This window comes from Gadus chalcogrammus, chromosome 23, assembly GCF_026213295.1.
Source record: "Gadus chalcogrammus isolate NIFS_2021 chromosome 23, NIFS_Gcha_1.0, whole genome shotgun sequence".
Taxonomy (NCBI): domain Eukaryota; kingdom Metazoa; phylum Chordata; class Actinopteri; order Gadiformes; family Gadidae; genus Gadus; species Gadus chalcogrammus.
Window position 1 is genome coordinate 8,232,951 of NC_079434.1, and position 20,306 is coordinate 8,253,256.

At 44.3% G+C, this 20,306-nt stretch overlaps 2 protein-coding genes across 2 annotated transcripts; one reads left to right on the plus strand and one right to left on the minus strand.

Moving 5' to 3' along the window:
- Positions 1-380: 380 nt before the first annotated feature.
- On the plus strand, positions 381-8,132 carry pks1 (polyketide synthase 1). Its single transcript, XM_056584473.1, has 6 exons — positions 381-435; positions 522-675; positions 883-1,043; positions 1,156-1,359; positions 1,786-1,967; positions 2,247-8,132. The coding sequence occupies exons 1-6, from the start codon at positions 387-389 to the stop codon at positions 7,734-7,736; spliced, it is 6,240 nt and encodes a 2,079-aa protein (XP_056440448.1). The 5' UTR covers positions 381-386; the 3' UTR covers positions 7,737-8,132.
- An 8,600-nt stretch (positions 8,133-16,732) lies between these two features.
- LOC130377650 (phenolphthiocerol/phthiocerol polyketide synthase subunit B-like) lies at positions 16,733-19,396 on the minus strand. The gene is made up of 4 exons (XM_056584807.1): positions 18,951-19,396; positions 18,335-18,541; positions 17,697-17,878; positions 16,733-16,900 (listed from the first exon to the last, which is right to left on the minus strand). Exons 1-4 carry the CDS (start codon positions 19,054-19,056, stop codon positions 16,733-16,735), a joined length of 663 nt encoding a protein of 220 aa, XP_056440782.1. The 5' UTR covers positions 19,057-19,396.
- Positions 19,397-20,306: the final 910 nt, after the last annotated feature.

The following is a 20,306-nucleotide window of genomic DNA, read 5'->3' on the forward strand; positions in this document are numbered from 1 at the left end:
AGCTCCGTTAAGGTTTTGTAGAACCTTGGTAAGCAGCCTTATATACTTTGTTTCATGAAAAGTAATGATCAGAAACAGGGTTAGAATAACGCGGGAAAGGAAGAGGATAATTAAAGCCTTTCTCCGTCCCGACAGCGACAAACCCTGCATTATCTCCTTGTACCAAACCAGTCGTTTAACCTCCAATTAGTGTATTAAGTTCCTAATGAAGATCTGACAAGAGCTCTATTGTTGCTGCGCCTTCAGGCGGTCTGTATTTTGAGATGGAGGATACAAGCCACAGAATATAAAGAGGTGGTACGAAGGCAGGATAGAGCAGACAGACAGTGAACCATTCTGAGAACGGGTTGCTGTCAGGTCCATCTGAAACACAACTCGATGACAAAATGGAGGAGGAAATTGCTGTGGTTGGCATCGGATGCAACTTCCCTGGCGGTGAGTGAAGTAATACTTATTGTTTCAAGTGAATATGTAGTCTGAAAGCATGAACCTAACTCTTAACTATGCTTTTTGTGTTTAAGGGGAAGGACTGGACAGTTTCTGGAAGGTTCTTCTGGAGGGGAGGAACTGTGTGACGGATATACCAGAGGAGAGGTTTGACACTACGGGCTGGTTCTCTCCTGACGGTACCAGACCTGGTCGCACACAGGCCACCAGAGCCGCTCTCATAGACGGGTAAGAAAATACATTAAAGCCGTAATAACTTTTCCCTATTTTGTGATTTAGTCTGCACTTTTATCCCAAGAGATGTGGAGTTGAAGGTTCATAGAGATACGTCAAGTAAACATCCAGTCCAAGGCAGAACACACATCTCGTCATAAATGAATGTTGTTTTTGTTCATAATGTTAGTATTTTTCTATTGATACATTGATCTCCTCCAGGTTCAATGAGTTTGACCACCGGTTCTTTGGCTTGGCCGAAGCCGAGGCCGACTGCATGGACCCCCAGCAGAAGCTGCTGCTCCAGTGTGCCTTCAGGGCCTTAGAAGACTCTGGAACGCCCTTGGAGACGGCCCGCGGAAGCAGGACCGGCGTCTATATAGGTTAGCAGCGAACCCGATGTACTGTGAAACATGTACCTTAGGGGTGGGGGGCGGGTGTAACGTGACCCAGATGCTAATCGGCGCTGTGTGTATATAAACTATATTGTTACAGGGCTTATGAATAGGGACTACGAGACCATCGTCAACAACGACGCCGACGCCGTTAACCATTACAGCGCCACGGGGGCGGCCATGAGCATCGCCGCCAACAGGATCTCCTTCACCTTTGATCTCACGGGGCCGTCCTTCGCCATCGACAGCGCCTGCTCCTCCTCGCTGGTGGCGCTGCATTCAGCATGCCAGGGCATCCGGCAAGGTGAAGGATTGATTCAGTCAACCCCCTGTTCGAGTATTAGAAGGATATAATACATCCCCTTAAAATGGAAGTATTTGTCAGATCTTCACATTGAAATCCCCTCTATCACTTATAGTACATCACTATTGCAGACCAATATTACTAATAATGTTAGCAATAATATAACTGCGTCCTTGTTTAATTTGATACTGGTTATTACCACCATTGAACGACTATTTAGTCACTCAGAAGAAGCTTTTATCCAAAGCTACTTCCAGTGAATTCAGATACATGTAATTAAGGAGCAGGTAGGGGCTGGGCATCTTGCTCATCTTGCTGCCTATGGGTCGACTTTCAGCTCACTATGTTTTGTCTTTGAGTTAATCACCCTGATCACTGCACCATCCTCACCTCACGTCAATGACCTGTTCTCCACCCGTCCTCCAGGAGACTGTGAGATGGCCCTGTGTGGAGGGGTCAGCTGTATCATCGAGCCACGCATGTTTGTGGCACTCAGCAAGGCCAAGATGATCTCACCGGACGGTATCAGCAAGCCGTTCTCCAGCAGAGCAGACGGCTACGGCAGAGGAGAGGGCTGTGGAGTGGTGCTGCTGAAGCCCCTTAAAGATGTGAGAACGATCTATTAAGAAACATTGATTGCTTAAAAAATCACACTGGTAGAATAAGCAGTTTTGCTGACTTTTTCTTTCCACTGTTTCCAACTAGCTGTGGCCTTCTTGCAGTAATGATATTTTTTTAAATGGTTGCTGTTTGTATTCATCTATTTCTTACTGTTACGGAAATTCACTGTAAGTCCCTTTGGAAGTTTCTGCTAAAATATTAGTAGTAAATTAATATTAAACAAATATGACTCTTTAATGCTTTGTCTGTTGATTTTCTCTATCTAGGCTCTGAGAGACTTCAACAATATTTGGGGCATCATCAGCAAAACTGCAGTAAACCAAGATGGCCGCTCCGTCACTCCCATCACTAAACCCTCGATGAGCCAACAAGAGGAGCTTCTGCGCAGGATCTACTCCCAGTCCGACCTGGCGATGGTCCAGTACATAGAGGCCCACGGCACCGGGACCCCGGCAGGAGACCCCACAGAGGCGGGCAGCATCTCCAATGCCATCGCAAAAGCCAAACCTTCCGGCTCAGAGAAGCTTCGCATCGGTTCAGTAAAGAGCAACATCGGACACACGGAATCAGCCGCGGGAGTGGCAGGTCTCATCAAGGTCCTCCTGATGATGAAGCATGAAACCATCGTCCCGTCTGTGTTCTACTCCGAGGACAGCGGCAGTGTGGATGCAGCTGCACTCAACATAAAGATCCCCACAGAGCCAGAGAGGTGGGAGTCCAGTGGACCATCGGTGAGAGTGGCTGGGATCAACAGCTTTGGGTTTGGAGGCACCAACGCCCATGCAATTGTAAAAGACTACAGACAAACCTTGATCCCAAAGTCCATAAATATACATGGTAAAGAACCCTTTGTGATTTCTGCAGCCTCTGATAAATCACTTATGCTGACCATTGCAGATGTTTCCCAGAGGCTTTCCAGAGATCGTTCAATTGACCTGAATTCCCTATTGTATACCTCAGCCTGCAGGAGAAGTCATTATAAACACAAATACAGGAAGGTCTTCCTAGTGTCCTCAATTCTGGATTTAGAGCAACAACTTGCATCTGCACAGAACAAGAAGGCCGACTCCACCAAGCCGGACACACGAGTGGTGTTTGTGTTTTGTGGTAACGGAGTCACATCCCGGGGAATGTGCAAGCAGCTCTTTGAAGAGGAGCCGAAGTTCAGAGAGAAGGTCAGAGAGGTTGAAAAACTCTTCCAGGGTTTCAAAAAAATCAGCATCAACCAAAAGATTACAGATGATGAGGACAACGATGATTTCACAAAGCCTGATGTAATCCAACCACTGCTCTTTGCCGTTCAAGTTGGCATTGGCAGTCTTCTGAAACATTGGGGCATCAAGGCTGACGTGGTGCTTGGACACTCTGTCGGAGAGGTTGCTGCAGCTCACTATTCAGGCCTCCTTACTCTGGAGGAGGCTGTGAAAGTGGTGCACTACCGATCCTCTCTCCAGAGCAGAGTCACCGGAGGCAAAATGCTTGTCATCAGTAATCTGCCTGTTGCCAAAGTCTTGGAGATCCTCCCAGCCTACTCTGGGAAGGTTTGTATTGCAGCTTTCAACAGTCCTCTGTCCTGCACTCTGTCGGGCAATGCAGATGCCATTATGGCTCTCCACAAGAGGCTGGAAGCCATGGTTACAGACACAAACCTCTTCCTCCATATCTTGGATGTCCAAGCTGCATACCATAGTCACATGATGGACCCCATTCTAGATGACATTGAGCAAAACATAAACCGTCTGGCTGTAGGACATATGGACTGTGAGCTTTACTCCACTGTGACTGGGGACAAGTGTTCGGATGGAGATTTTACCACAGGCCGCTACTGGGTAAAGAACATAAGGGAGCCGGTTTTATTTGAACAAACCCTGAAAGCTTTGACCAGAAACACACAACAAGCGAGAAGGCATCTGGTCTTTGTGGAGATTGGACCTCGCAGAGCTCTGCAGAGGAACATTCTGGAGACTCTCGGAGAGGACACTATGGTCCTTACATCAGTTCAGCCACAGAGGGCTTCTGAGTCCATGTCGTCCACAGTGTCCCGACTATTCGAACTGGGTCTTCATGTCGACTGGCATCAGTTTTATGGTGGTAGAGAGACATTGCCCACAGAGTGTCCAGTATACCAGTTCGATAACTTGAAGAAAGAGTTGCAGTTTAAAGCCAGAAGAAAAGAAAATGAATCAACCATATTTTCTCACCATCTCCTTGTATCCAAAACACTGAACGGGGGTAACAGAGAGTACAAGTTCAACATCTCCTCTGAGACTTCCCCTTATCTTTGGCAACATAAGAACAATGGTGTTGCCATCGCACCAGGATCACTATATGTTGAGCTCGCTTTTGCCTCAATAATGGAAAGTCTGAGCAAGGCAAAGATACCAAGCACAAAACTTCTTGTGAGTTTATCTTTTAACAATCTACTCGCACTAAACTCTAACTCGCAACCAATCCAAGTAACTCTGGAGCATCGGAAGAATGAGGGTACATTTTGTATAGTGTCTTCTTCAGCATCACATGCATCAGGCACATATCACATGACATCCAGCCAGCTGCTGCTAGAAGAACAAACCATTAACCCTGGAGTCATTCGGCAAAGGTGTGAATCAGTCATCGACAGAGAAGAGATCTACTCGCTTCTTTCTCAAGCCGGGTTTGAGTATGGTTTTGTGTTCAGACAGCTCGAAGAAGTGCATTTTGGAACCCAGTCCAAGGAAGCAGTGACAACTGTTTGGGTTCCTGATGAGATTGCGTCACAGCTGCAGCAGTTCTTCCTCCATCCAGTGGTGATGGACTATTTCCTCCAAATGACAGCAGTAGTAGCAACCAAAGGCGAATCTCCCAGGCAGGGATTCCCCACGGCTGTGGGTTGCATCGCCATGTCAGCGCCACTTCAGCAGGAAATGCTCATCTACTTAAGAGCCACTCAAGAAACCCAAGAGTTCATTGAAGTATGTGGTTGCTTTGCGAGTAAAGACGGGGCAGTGCTGGTGGAACTTAAGGACGTAAGGATTTCCTTTTTGAGCGATGGGGCCGATGTTGTGGAGACCTTGTTCTTCCAAAACAAAATCATCTCGACTACTGAAGAGCTCGCCTTGAATCGTCAAAAGAAGGCTCTGGTATTTGAAGACCAATTAGGGGTTGCTAAAGCTCTAAGTCCATATCTACATCCTGAATCAATCTTCATTACCAACAAAGAGCAGTGGTTATCAAACAAGCTTCAGTACCTTGTTCTTCGCTCACAGAACACTGAAGACGAGTTAGAGGAGGTTTTATTCATGTGTGGAGCTCAGGATGTGAGTCATCTTTCCCCTGAGAATGTATCGTCCTCCTTGGTGGGCTGCTGTGAGCTGTTCCGAGAGGTGGTTCTTGCCTTAAAGGAAAGAAAACGCCCTTGCACGGTCCGGGTCATAACCTATAGAGCTGCAGAAAGGACCGTGGACCACATCAGTCCCGGCTTTGTACTCTCTGGCATGTTGAGAGCTTGTGCTGCTGAGGTCACAGAGCTCTCCTTCCAGCTGGTTGACCTGGCGTCTCTGTCCGGTGAAGACATTCAAACCCTGGTGCACGTCATAAACACCTGCAGACACCAGGAGGTCCTGATCTGCCAGGGTCATGCTTCTTTTACAAGAATAGCAAGATCTCCCATAAGTGATGCCACATTCACATGTGCTGTACCTCCAAGGGACTTTGTCCTGATGACAGCTGATCCTTATCGAATGCTAAACTTGTCTGCCATGCCTACCGAGGCTCTAACCAGTCCAGTCCAAGATAGGTCAGTGGAGGTCCAGCTCACCAAATTATGCACACATTCATCTGATTACTTCCCTGTAAGCACTTTTCATCTAGACTTTGGCGAGACAATGTATTGGAACAAGCACACCTCCCAGAATCATACGCTTCTTGCTTTGGATTTCAGCGGCATTGTGACCGCAACAGGAAGTCGGGTAGACAAGCTGAAAGTGGGAGACCACGTAGCATGTTGCTATCCGGTGGGCGCCACCTCCAAGGTAGTCGTACCCGAAGCAGCGTGCTATGACACGGATACACTCGGATTCCTGAGGGAGACACCCTGCTTGTCCTACTTTGTTCTGGCCTGGGAGGTCTTAGAAATAATTACGCCCCTTGGTAAACACCAGACGAGGTTGGCCATCATCTCCTCCAAACCAGCCTCCGGTTTGCTGGAGGTTTTGGTTTGGACGGCTAACAAGGCGGGGTGGCGCATCGTCTGTAGGCCACAGTTCACAAGTGACCTTCTGAAAAGCGATCGCTGCGATGCATTTGTATTCCTGCCACCTTATAACCAGTCTTGGTGTGGAATTTGTAAAACGGGGGCGAATTTGGAGAGTCATATGATCTTTGTGTGTAATGATCAAATGTCTTCAGCATTAGAACACATCTTCTCATGGGAAAGTGAAGAAACTCATGTGCACAAACTAAATGTTTCCCATGTGTTTCAGCGGTCCAATCTCAAACGACAGAAAAGGAAGATATTTCACTGGCTACTCTCTCTAGGCTTGAATAACATGGATCTTAAAAGGGCCACATTTCAGTTATCAGGGACACAAAATAGTCAGACATGTGAAGATGTTGAGTCCTACTTCACGACTGGCACCATTCAGCAGGTGGCTTTGGACCATGGTGGCCCAATGTCACAGGACTGTCCTTTGTCTGTTATTCCTTTTCTTATGAAACCAGAGCCTCTATTTAAGAAAAACGGCATCTACATCGTCACCGGAGGACTCTCCGGCTTGGGACTGGAGACGGTCAAATTCATCGCCCATCAGGGCGGAGGTTGTATCATAACTCTATCCAGAAGAAACATCTCCCCCGAAATCCAAACAGAAATGGAAACCCTCCAGAAGAGATGTGGCATGACTGTCATGAGCATCCAATGTGATGTTTCTCTTTCTACACAGGTAGAGGAAGCTATCACAACTATTGTTCAGAGTTTTCCCGCATGGTCGATCAAAGGAGTATTCCACAGTGCAGCTGTTCTGCACGACGCTCTAATTGAAAACCTGGACCGATCTCTCTTTCAAAAAGTGTTCAGGCCAAAAGTGAATGGAGTCCTCAACCTTCACTATGCTACACTACATAACAAACTCGACTACTTTGTGTGTTACTCCTCCATATCCTCCTTCATCGGCAACGCCTCGCAGTGCAACTACTCAGCTGCAAACTCCTTCCTGGACATGTTCTGTCATTATCGGAGAAACCTGGGACTGGCAGGGCAGTCCATCAACTGGGGACCATTGAACCTGGGACTCCTCTTGAACAAAGACCACTTCCAACGGTTCCTGGAGACCAAGGGGATGAGGATTATGGATGTCATGGAGGTTCACAAATCACTGGAGAAGTGTCTCCAGATGAATTACCCACAGCAGGTGGTCTGCAAGTTCAACTTCAGCACTCTAAGAGGCCACGTTCTCTCCCAGAACTCTTCCCTGAGAGAACGCCTGGCAGATCTGTTAGAGTTTGAACTGACCGACGACCTGCCCATCGAGCCAAAGCTTCAACCTTTGTCTTTGTTACACAAGAATTTGAGGAACATGCTGAGCAAGATTAGCAATGTTTTCACAGATGAGTTGGACGATGATGTGACTCTGAGTTCTCTGGGCATCGACTCTATGCTGGCCATGACTCTGCAGAACCAGCTGTTCCAAGATACAGGTGTGACCGTTCCTCTGGTGAGAATACTGGATCCCAAAAGCACACTGACGACACTGATAACCATTTTGAGCAATCGTGCATAGGAAAGAGGAATCAAATGAGTACCAACCAATCCAGAGTGCTTATCCTAAGTGACTTGCAGTGAAATATTTAAGAAACATGTCTTTAAGAAGCAGGTAGGGGTTAGCTTCTGGTTTAGGGATCACTACTGGTAAACTGTACATTTGCATCAAACCTAGCAACTTTTGACTAAACATTACCCTATCCCTAACCCTAACCTTTTGAATAAAGAGAAATGATTTGTTATTTGTACTGATTTGTATATGTATTGTGTTATGATTTAAGTCTTTGATAAAAGTCTTGTTTATTGTATTGCTTTGTATACTTGTCAATTAGATGTTGTTATATCGATTATTTTGGTAAGCTACAGTAATTCTAGTGTTGTGTAGAGTGCTTGAAGACATGTACTGAAACTACTGATTCTGGCCCACTTATTATTAACATATGATGCTACTATGCTAGTGTTTTTGTTTGTGATTTATTCACACAGCCATGATCATAGCCTTTTCGTAAATCAGAATTAAATAATATTACTATAGTGTTTGTTGTCTTTCCTTGTCTCACCATTTTTAAACAGGAATCCATTTCATATGAATAAATATAGCGTCCTAAGACCGCAACTCCAACCCTGCAGCAAACTGAAAGTATTAATAGTAATATCATTAAAGGGATTAGTTTGTAAATAAAATTAATAACTTACAAAAAAACAAGAATATGAATAATGTTTACTGAACTTCTTTCGCAACGCATTCAAATGATTAAATTGGGATTCTTTTTACAACTAGGAGTCAAACTCACCTCATACAAGGCAGAATGGGGAACAGACTAGCAATGACATTCGTGACGGAAAACAGGGATAGGATGATATCATTGGAGGCCTCAAACGCCAAATGTCAGGACACTGATGTGAAGTCACCTGGAGATAAAGTCAGTCAAACTAGGGCATGGGCTGTAGAGTGTGGGCAGTGTTGCAAAATGAGGTGAAACAGATGTGTGTGTGTGTGTGTGTGTGTGTTTGTGTGTGAGGGGGGGGGGGGGGGGGGGGTGGCGGGAGTTGGTCCTCATTGATTGACAAATAAGAGTTTTATAAAAAAAAATCTCTCCCTCAATGGCTCGCTCTCCTCCTGATGTCTCCCCCTATTTTTCTCTCTCTCTCTTTCTCTTTCTCTCCCTCTCTCTCTGTCTCTCTCTCTCTCTCTCTCTTTTCAGATCTGCCTCTCATTCTATCGCCCTCTCTCTCTCTCTCTCTCTCTCTCTCTCTCTCTCTCTCTCTCTCTCTCTCTCTCTCTCTCTCTCTCTCTCGCTCTTTATATCGCCCTCTCTCTCTTTCTATCTCTCTATCCCTCTCCCTCGCCTTTCCTGATTAGAAGATAAGAAGACATTTTATCGACTTGGCTATTAATGTTGAATAATTCCCTCTCTCTCTCACCCTCGCCTTCCCTGATAAGAAAATTAGAAGACATTTTATTGACTTGGCTATTAATGTTGAATAATTCTCACGCACTCTCCCTCACCTTTCCTGATTAGAAGATTAGAAGATCATTTATTGACTTGGCTATTAATGTTGAATAATTCAGTAACTACAGCATGACAATATTTGAATATTGCCTTATAGTTGAAGGGACCAAAACAAGGTTGTTATGTTCAAAACTGTGTCAAAGCGTGTTTTCAACTAACTATGTTCTACGCTGTTCGTTTTAGTTTATATGAATGGTATTGGTGTGAAAGACACCATTTAAAAACTATATGCAATATAGTGAGTAGCCAAGATAATTAAAAATAAAATACTAAATGTGCTTTTTGTTGGCACAGATGGTTTAAAAACATTGCTGGTACCATTGAGCCTAATATTCTATTTCAAAATGAATATTCCCCCTTCCACCTATACATTGAGTGTAGGCCTTTATTGAGTTGATTAACTCACTCCTTATGTGTATAAGACTGTATTGTATATTGTTCTACTTAAACCATACATTTATACTTTTGGATGGTTAGAAAGTCAAGATCTCTTTCAATTGGGGACTTGCTGTTCTTCGGGAGCCAAGACGCTCTAATATTGAACAGACGATGCCTGAAAAAGATAACATGTAGGTCTATATCACTGTGGCCTGTAGTGGGATGCTGGAGGCACATTGCAACGGCTTTAGATTGAAATGTAAAGAGCCTTTCACCACTATTAGACATGCTCCATGGTGCATGCACTTCTGTCATCACCTCCCCCCCCCCCCCCCCCCCCCCCCCCCCCCGGTCTCTCTTTCTCCCCCATACTCTCTATTGGTCTCTACCCGTCTCTCTCTCCACCCCTTGCTCTCTATCCCTCCCTTTCTCTTCCCCACGCCCTCTGCCTGTCCCTCGCTCTCTCTGATTGTGATATGTTGATTGATGGTCAAGGCTGACTTGACCATCAACACACATTTTGTGATTTATATTAATATTGGCCTTATTGGTCTAAGAATAATTGATTGTGTTAAAATGCACAAAATGTTTTGGAAAAATTAATGACTTGGACCAAAATCAACAAGCAAGCACAAAAATCTAAGACAGACTTAATGGTTAAATGTTTTATTTCTTACCTTTGACAAAGTCAAGTGGTGGATTATACAGGAAAAACATTTTTTATTTGAGAACAGTACTTCAATGAGCCATAAATCTGCTGTAGAACCGTTCCTTCTTGCAGAAAGTGTAACAGTAATATGGCTTTGAAGCAAGTGGAGGGCTTTTACACGACAGTGTGGTGTGGAAATATACATATGTGGCATTGAAATATAATATTCTTATATTAATAGTGATGACAAAAAAAAGAAAATTGTACTCTGACGATCATAATAATAACATTTTTATTAGATAATTTATCACATGCTTATATAAACCATGTCTGTTATCATAAAAACACCTGTGTTATTAACCTTGAAAGACCTTTTTCTTCCAAGAAAAATAACATCATCAGATTTATGATCTTATTCTGCCAGCATCATAAATCTGATTACGGAAAAATATTGATGATGGCACTGATTGCATGGTAATGGTCAGTCAAGGTTGTTTCCATCCAGACTAATTAACCAGATAATTTTAATAATAATAAATGCCTGCTGAAGGTTTCCTCCACTCATGCTCATGCTACTGGGATAACAGGGTTGTCTTCTTTCAGACTGGGAGCTCGATTCAAATATAGTGCATTGAAAAATAACCGGGAAACAAGAACAGGAAATTAATATACAGAGCATCTGTCAATGAAGCTTTAATTAATGTATCCAACATATGAATTCAAATATAAATAAACGTTAGAACATTTACAAACAGCCGACATGGCATAATGGAATGAATTATGTTTAGCAGTTTACTCATCTTCAAATTAAATCCAATACACTTTCAACAAAATTACAATAGAAAAATAGCAACTCTTTAAGACTGTGTTCTTTTTGATAACAATAACTAGAACAATGTCTTTGCAAAATACTGTACACATTATCCTGGCTGTATTGTTAAATATTTGCAAGTTGTGTACCCCTCAACAATGACAAATCATTTCTGACAATTACCATGAAGCAGAATTTGGTCAATATTAAATATATATATATATATATATAATATATAATATTAAAATAAAATAATTCTAAATGGACTACATTAATATCGTGAAAACATAATTTTCTTTCTCTAGAACTGAAAAACCAAATATGTAAACATAGTAAGATTAACTTGTTCCACGCCTCTGCACTATCTACAATTTACTTATTTAGAATTTTGTGGAGTCATCGTCTATGTCCTCAATACGAGGAGAACCATCCTCGCCTGATGTCTGACCTCCTGTCTCCTCCTCGTTCAGGCTATCTGCCACTGTTGAAATGGTAGAATTGGGGTCCAACAGTTTAACAAGGGGCACATTTACACCTCTCTCCTGAAAGATGAGATTTTGCAAAGTCATAGCCTGCATTGAGTCAATGCCCAGAGATGAGAGAGGGAGGTCATCTGTCAACTCGCTCATGTCGATCCCGATAGTCTCGCTGATTAGAGATTTGACATATTCTTTTGGTGGGACTGGGCCTTTTTGGTTTGACTGGGATTCCTCGACTTTGGACTTTTGAAAAGCCTCTTCTACGAGTGCGGACATGCGCATCGTCAAAGCAACATTCTGTGAGAGGATGTTGTACCGGATGTTTTTGAAGTGAAACCTGCATACAGCTTGTTGAGGTCTGTTCAGGACCAGGCACTGCTCCAAACTTTTGTGCACCTCGGGCACCTCCAACACCATCATCCCCTTGGCCTCCAAGAATCTTTGAAAGTGTTCCTTGTTCAGAAGCAATCCGAGGTTCATCGCTCCCCAGTTGATTGACTGACCAGGGAGGCCTTGCTTCCGTCTGTATTGGCAGAATGTGTCTAGGAAAGTGTTGGCAGCCGCGTAGTTTGTTTGCGACGCATTTCCTAGGAAAGACGAGATGGAGGAGTAGCACACAAAGTAGTCCAACTTGCAGTGAAGCGTAGCATGGTGCATGTTCAAGGCACCGTTCACTTTGGGTTTCAGAACCTTTTCGTAGAGGGATCGGTTCAGGGTCTCAATCAGCCCATCGTGTAAGACAACTGCACTGTGGAACACTCCTCGGATTGGACAGCCTGGAAACCTTAGTCCAATTGCACTGATAGCCCCTTTTACATGCTCAGAGATAGACACGTCGCACTCCATGGTGGTGATACATGTGCCACATTGTTTCTCTAGGCTGTTGAGCTCTTCCTGTACTTCTGAAGTAGGTTTGCTCCGGGAGAAGATTACAACATAGCCTCCGCCTCTCTGTGAGATGAACTTGACAGTTTCCAAGCCAAGCCCAGACAGACCACCTGCCACTACGTAGATTGACCTCTTTCTGAAAAGCAGTTTTTTTGTTTGCACCAAAGGGATTTCGGAAAGAGTGCCCTTGAGATCTTTTGCCAATGCAACCACCGCTAAAGAGCTTGTGGTGAAGTAGGACTCCACGCTCATGGGTAGGACATTGACGTTTTTGAAAGTCACACTCTGAAAGGTAAAGCTCTCGAAATCAAAAGCTTTCCGGTCAAACTTCATGGATTTAAGCCAATGCTGTATATGTGGCATCTGTGCACTTAAATTTCCCTTTTGAAGAATTGTTGGCATTTGAATGATTTGCACATGGACACGCTCCTTGACAATTTTAGACGCTTCTTGAGCTAGCAAACACTTGGACTGAGACTCACAGATGACGACAACATTGCAAACTCCAGGAATATTGCCACTTTTAATAATGACCGACTCATCAAATGGCGGCAGAATGATACAAGCATCCACTTGGCTCACATCCACTAAGGATCCATTGGACTGTGTGCCAACTATAACGGTAAACCCTGATTTGTAAGATGTGAGGGCCAAAACTTTGACCAGAGCAGAGTCACGAGCAGAAGAAATTATTGCGAGGCGATGTTTGGCTCTGGGCAAGGCTTTATGTATGATCTCCCATGCTAGCACAAAGTACGAAACACAGGGTATTTTGCAGAGGAACGGGAACCTTTTCGTTTTGTAGCACACCTCCTCTGGAACTGTGATCTCAGTGGCCGCAACTACAGGATAACAGGAGACAACATGGTCACCAACCTTCAGCTTCTTTACGTTCTTCCCAACCTCTGTTACAGTACCACTAAAATCCAGAGCGATCAACTTGTGATTCTGAGATGTGTGCTTGTTCCAGTAGATGGTGTGGCCAAATTTAAAGTGTGAATCAGTTTGAGGAAAGTAATCAGATGAATGAACGCATATCTTACTGAGGTTAATTTTAACTGAAGTCTCATTGATTGGTAGATCCTCACATGTGTCATAAGGAATGGCACACAGGCTAGTTAGTGCATAAGCATCATCTGTGTTTAGCACACAAGGTTCAGACAATGGAGAGCAGCAACTGTCTTCTGATCTGTCAACCACTTGAACAGGGGTACGTACAATCGAAGGCTTCAAAATTGCCCCATCTTCTACCAACAACTCAGGATACTTCTTGCAGGGATAGGACTTCAACACCTGGCCTAGGGCTGCAATGTCTTCGACAGAAGTTGAATTTATATCAATCAGCTGAAAGGAGAGATTTGGGATCTCTGCAGCGAAAGACCTCGTCATGCCCGAGATGGAAAAGCCTGCACTGATGTAGTCTACCGTGACGTCAGATGAGCGGTACGTTATTGCACGGATAGAGTTTGAAAACTGAATCTGCTTCAGCTCAAGAACTACTTGTCGGAAAATCTCACAGCAATCCACCAGATTTTCGAGGACCTTGTCCGGTGCCAATGAGGTCAGGTCTTCTTTACCCCACAGAAACAATACCTCATCAAAGTTATTCTTAATATCTGTGATCTTTAGGTTTGCCAACAGAGTAGGGAAACCATCATTTAGAATATCCCTTGAGTGTGAGAGAGAAATGTATCTAGATCCGGGGTCAATGTGTTGTTGTAAGCCTTTGGATATCCCTAAGCCGTCACAGAAAACCAGTGCCTTGGGAGGTAGAGAGGACTGGATTTCTTCAGAGACTACATTGTAGACATTGTGGTAAAAATACTCCTCAACCACATGGGAGGAACTCCCCAGGTATTTGATCATCACATGCTTAACCTCAACCAACACCCTACCATCTTCGTCAGTGATGCATCCACACACTTCAAAGTCATCAACACCCACAGCAGTCGCCCTGAGATATACGACCATCTCATCCTGCAGAGGTTCAAACACAGTCAGACTCCCTATTTTGGCAGGAAACCCTGGCCTGCCAGCAAATGCATGTGCCACTGTTACCGGCAGGAGTTGCATCAGGAGATCAAGTATAACGGGATGTATGCAGTACTCATGCAACTGCGACTTCAATTCTTCCGGTACTGTGATATGTGAGTAAGCCTCCATTAATTCTTCTCCATAATGTACATCGCCTTTATTGTGGAAGACATCCCCGTACTGAAAGCCGCCTTGTGACAGATATCTGTAGAATTCTTCACAACTTACTACAGAATTGCATCTTTTGTAAATGGAAGTTAAGGAGATCAGTGGCTTTAAACCTGCCTGCTTGCTAAATACTGTTCCTGATGCGTAGACAGCAGCTGAGGAGAATACAGTGAAACTAGTTTCATTCTCTGCACACTCTAATTGTACTTTCATTTCTGGTGCCTTCTGGGCTAAAACAAACGGACTTTGGAAGTTGACACTGAGCTGAACTGAGTTCAGAGGAACTTTTGGTTTGGCACTTTCCATGAAAGCAGACAGTCCCAGCTCTGCATAGAAAGAGCCTGGGATTATGGGTATGCCATTGTGTTTATGTTCTTGCAGGTAAAAGGATGTGTCGGACCATAGATTGCAGCTGAACACATTGCCTTCGTTGCCAGTTTGACAGAGGATGGGGTGATTGCTTGGTGTGTTTTTCTGCGCGGCTCCAATGATCACATCCCTCTCGGAGCAATCAAACTTGTACCTTGGGAAAGGCAACGGGGTTGTCTCACAGCCTCTATAATGCTGGTCCCAGTCTACATGAACCCCGACTTCAAAAAGCTTAGAAGGAACACTGAGCATTGTCTCGTGGTCCTTCTCTGGCAGGACAGAGGCAAGCACAGATGTGGTGTTTCCCAGTGTTTCTTGGATGTTTCTTTGCAAGGCCCTCCTTGGACCAATCTCAACACACACTACGTTCTTTTTCCCTTTCGCTGCTGAGCTTACAGCGTGATGAAAATACACCGGGTCACGGATGTTTCTAGCCCAGTATTCTCCTGTGCTGAAATCAGGATGCGCCATCTCCTTGCCTGTCACAGTAGAGAACAACTCTGTCTCAAGTTTGTTCACGCCCAAAGAGCCAATACTCTCACTAAGCTCAGACAATATCGGGTCCATCATGTAGCTGTGGTATGCAGCAGGGACATCAAGTATGCGCAGGAAGAGATTTTGACCATTGGCTGAGGCCTTGAGCTCATCGTGGATGCTCACTATCGCTCCTGCATCCCCTGAGAGAGTGCAGGATTGGAGGCTGTTGAAGGCTGCGATGCAAACTTTGTTAGCATACGGTTGAAGAATATCCTCAACACCTGATACTTCCATGTTACTGATAACAAGCATCTTCCCTCCTGTTACCCTGCATTGGTAAGTACTACGAGTGTAGATAACTTTAGCTGCTTCAGATAGGGAAAGCAGACCGGAACAATGTGCAGCAGCAACCTCACCCACAGAATGTCCCAGAACAGCATCGGGCTTGACCCCCCAGTGCCGGAGGAGAGTGAATATGCCAACCTGAATGGCAAAGAGAAGAGGCTGGACTACATCTGGTTTGGAAAAGTCCCTACTCTCCACCTCACTCTCAAGGTAGTCCATGATGTCCAGTGTTTTGTTGCTAAACGTGAGAAAATGTTCCCCAATCTCTTGGATTTTGTCCCTGAACACAGTCTCGTGTTCCAGAAGCTGTCTGCACATGCCGTGGTAGGTGACTCCATTGCCACAGAAAACAAACACCAACCGTGGATCAGAGTAGGAAGGGGAGGTCTTTTTAGTGAGCGTGGATTGGAGCTGGTCTTTCAGATCCTCTAAGGACGAGGTTAAGAGGGCTTTCCTGTATTTATGTTTCATATGGCTCCTCCTACAAGCCGACGTGTAGACGAGACACTCAATATCAATCTCACTCTGAGCACTGATCTGTTCAAGGGTGTCTTCAATCATCCATGAAAGGGATTTTAATGAATTGGCAGACATGACAAAGTATTTGCTTACCATCATCGCCTTACAGGTTTTCGTGGAGTGAAGCTTCGTGTGTTGTTTAACAATTGCATGGGCATTGGTTCCCCCAAACCCAAAGTTGTTAACTCCAGCTAGTCGTACTCCAGAGCTCTTCCAAGTCTCCGGCTCTGTGGGGATCTTTATGTTGAGTGCAGCTGCGTCCACACTGCCGCTGTCCTCGGAGTAGAACACAGACGGGACGATGGTTTCATGCTTCATCATCAGGAGGACCTTGATGAGACCCTGCCAACTCCCGCGGCTGATTCCGTGTGTCCGATGTGCTCTTTACTGAACCGATGCGAGCTTCTCTGAGCCGGAAGGTTTGGCTTTTGCGATGGCGTTTGAGATGCTGCCCGCCTCTGTGGGGTCTCCGGCCGGGGTCCCGGTGCCGTGGGCCTCTATGTACTGGACCATCGCCAGGTCGGACTGGGAGTAGAGCCTGCGCAGAAGATCCTTTGTTGGTCATCGAGGGTCTTAGTGATGGAGTGACGGAGCGGCCATCTTGGTTTACTGCAGTTTTGCTGATGATGCCCCAAATATTGTCATGGTCTGCCAAAGCCTGTTCAAAATAAAATTCATTGGATATGATTAATATCATATTTTCTATAATCTGTAATATTAAAAATAGTAATCGGGCGGTTATTAAGAGTACATTCATTCATTTAAGTTATCAATTTAACTTGCACAGAGCAAAACAAAGTAAGTGGCAGGGGATGTGACAACATTTTAAATGTCTAATACCTACAAACGAGTTCATATTGAGTGCAGTAATTTACAAGCAGTGATTCAAACTGTACTTTGATTCTTTGACAATAATCATGTGGCCCTTGAGCATCGTTTTCACTTTACCATCCTATGGATAATAAATACCAATTCTATCCTCTTTATTGCATAGTCTGTATTTTTAATGGGATGCATGCTAATGATTCACTCCTCCATGTGTTTCTATTTTCTATTTTTATTTTTTTATTTATGGTATATATGGTAAAGGTCTCCTCAAAGGATCATCTAATGGTGGACTTAAAAGTCATAGGACTTATTAACAATGCAAAGAGGAAGTAATTTTGCGAGAAAATAAGTTGAGAAGAATAATTTAAACCCTGGGTTAACTTTAGGTCTCATATTTGTGTTTTGTTGCTGAACATCCAACGTTGGCACCATCTAAACTGGCTTGACTGGCACGTTGAAAGACATCAGCCGCCTCGAAAAACTTTGAAAGATAATGTCACTGAGGGTTCAAGGTGGGTACCTGCTTTAGCGGCTTGAGCAGCACCACTCCGCAGCCCTCTCCCCGCCCGTAGCCGTCGGCCCGGCTGGAGAATGCCTTGCTGGTGCCTTCGGGGGAGATCATCTTGGCCTTGCTCAGAGCCACAAACACCCTGGGCTCAAAGATGCAGCTCACCCCCCCGCACAGCGCCATCTCACAGTCTCCTGGGGACAGAGAAGAGAGCCGGTGTCAAAGGTTTCTGGAGGAAATCTTAAGTGTAAATCGTGTGATTCTCTCTCTCGCTCCCGAGTCAATTACATTTATCATATCTTCCATATCTTATCTCTCTGTCTCTATCCCTCTTGTTCCCTCTCTATGTTGATATGTCTTCCTCTCCCTGTCTCTCTCTTTCTCTCTCCATGACTAAAATATCAAAAGATGAAATGTAAACTTGAAACCTATAGAGATCCTCAGACCACTAATTTTTCTTACAGCTTCTAACCATTTAGATTTACATTAAGGGCATTAAGCAGATGCTTTCATCCAAATCGACTTACAATATCTACATTTTGTCAGAAGGAACAGTTTATCTCTATTAGGAAGACATGGTCCATACAGACCTTGTACCCACACACAGTGCATTTCAGCATCGACACACTGTTCATAGGACCACCACAGACCTTGTTTGATGGCCTGACAGGCCAGGTGCAGAGCGACCAGCGAGGAGGAGCAGGCACAGTCGATGGACAGCGAGGGCCCGGTCAGGTTGAAGATGTAGGACACCCGGTTGGCTGCGATGCTCATGGCCAGGCCCGTGCCCGTCCAATGGTTGATCACGCTGGGGTGCATGTGTGCGGCAGACTGCTCGTAGTCCCTGTTCATCAGTCCTGGGAGGGAGACACATAGACAGACAGAGAGCGAGGGAGAGAGAGAATAACACCTTCTCTTTCAGATACCGGCAAGAATTATGTGAATTACATATGGATTGAGCCCCATAACTTTGTTGTTTTTATACTTTAAGATTAATGATAAATTCAATTCAAATTATTTATGAATGTTGTTGTAATCAAAAGATAATGCAAGGTTAAGTTTTGTCACACTTTACACTTTCAGACATACAGGAGTAGCTGAAGAGTTAACTCAATTTATCATTAAAGCATGTTCACAAATATCAAACCATTCTGAAGGCCCACAGGTATTACGTTTTCATACAGGTCCATGGTTTCCCTGAAAGTACATGTATGAATTCATGTCCTTCCTTCTATTACATCTGATTCATGTCTTCCATCATCTTACCAAAGAACACTCCGGTCCTGGAGCCGCTGGCCTTCTCCATGGGCAGCCCGGCGTTCTCCAGGGCCCGGTACACACACTGGAGCAGCTGCTTCTGCTGGGGGTCCATCTGCTCCACCTCGCTGTCGCTGATACCGAAGAGCTTGTGGTCAAACTCATTGAACCTGGAGAGCCCCAGAGCCCCAAAGAAAGCTGGTTAGGTCAGTTATGAGACAGCGATGGATGTATGTTCAGTGTGTATCTGCGTCAGTAATCAGTGTGGATGCTTTTATCCAAAGTGTCTTTCACTATCATAAGTGCCGTGTTTATGGTATGTTTGTGGTTCCCAGTGGGGACTGTTTCTGATCCTGGTGGTGTTAATGCCATTTGATAGAAAAGGAGTCAACTTCCTCTGTCTGTGTGTTGATGCCCTACTCAGTTGAGCAATTGAGCTTGAGAGGACCACAATGATAAATGCTAAGACACAGCTGGCTTGTTGTTTAATGGCATATTGGTACGAAATAATAATAAATTATTCACGGATGTCACTGTGTTTTGTTTCCCGTATTAGTTTTTAGGTAGCACCAATGTTATATCATAAAGACAATATACGCTGTTCTTCATTCTCCCATAAACAAGACCTGGTAATTTCCCGGAATACAGTATTAATACTTAAATCGACCACTACTTCGAAGGTCTGTGTTTTACTTATTACGATATTGGTTAAATGTACAATACTTTGTGTATCAATCTATTTGATGGTTGAATATGTTTTCTTGAGGCTTGGTGTCAATGCCCTTCAGACTGGTTAAGGCGATACAGAAGGAGAACGTACCCTTCGATGAGAGCGGCTTTCGCTGCCCGTGATTTCCCGGCTTTGTTGTCGTCCTTGTCGTACCAGTCAGCCACATCAAACCTCTCCTTGGGGATGGGCACAGAACAGTTCCGTCCCTCCAGCAGAACTTTCCAGAAGTTCTCCAAGCCCTCTCCTGTTATTTATAATAAACAGTTTACTGCAACTGATCGGTTCTGTATTCATGTATTTGATTGGCCTGTGTACTGGACAAGCTGAATGGAAGGGATGTCCTGGAATTAACCTTCATTTATCAAAATAATAATAATCTCAAAGTCGTAATTTTGCAACTATCAACTATCTTCATAAACATAACTGATTATTGTTTTGAATATTGTTTGATTAGCATTGTTTTGTTATACCTACTTCTTCCTTGTTAGGTCAATTAATGATTAATGAATAAATATGTGTGAATGGATGGTGACCCTCACCACCATGAAGAAATAGGCATGTTATTGCAGAGCAAGGCAAAAATAAATCACAGTGGGTTTCAGGGAAATTGTTAGATCTAATCCTGATTTAAATAC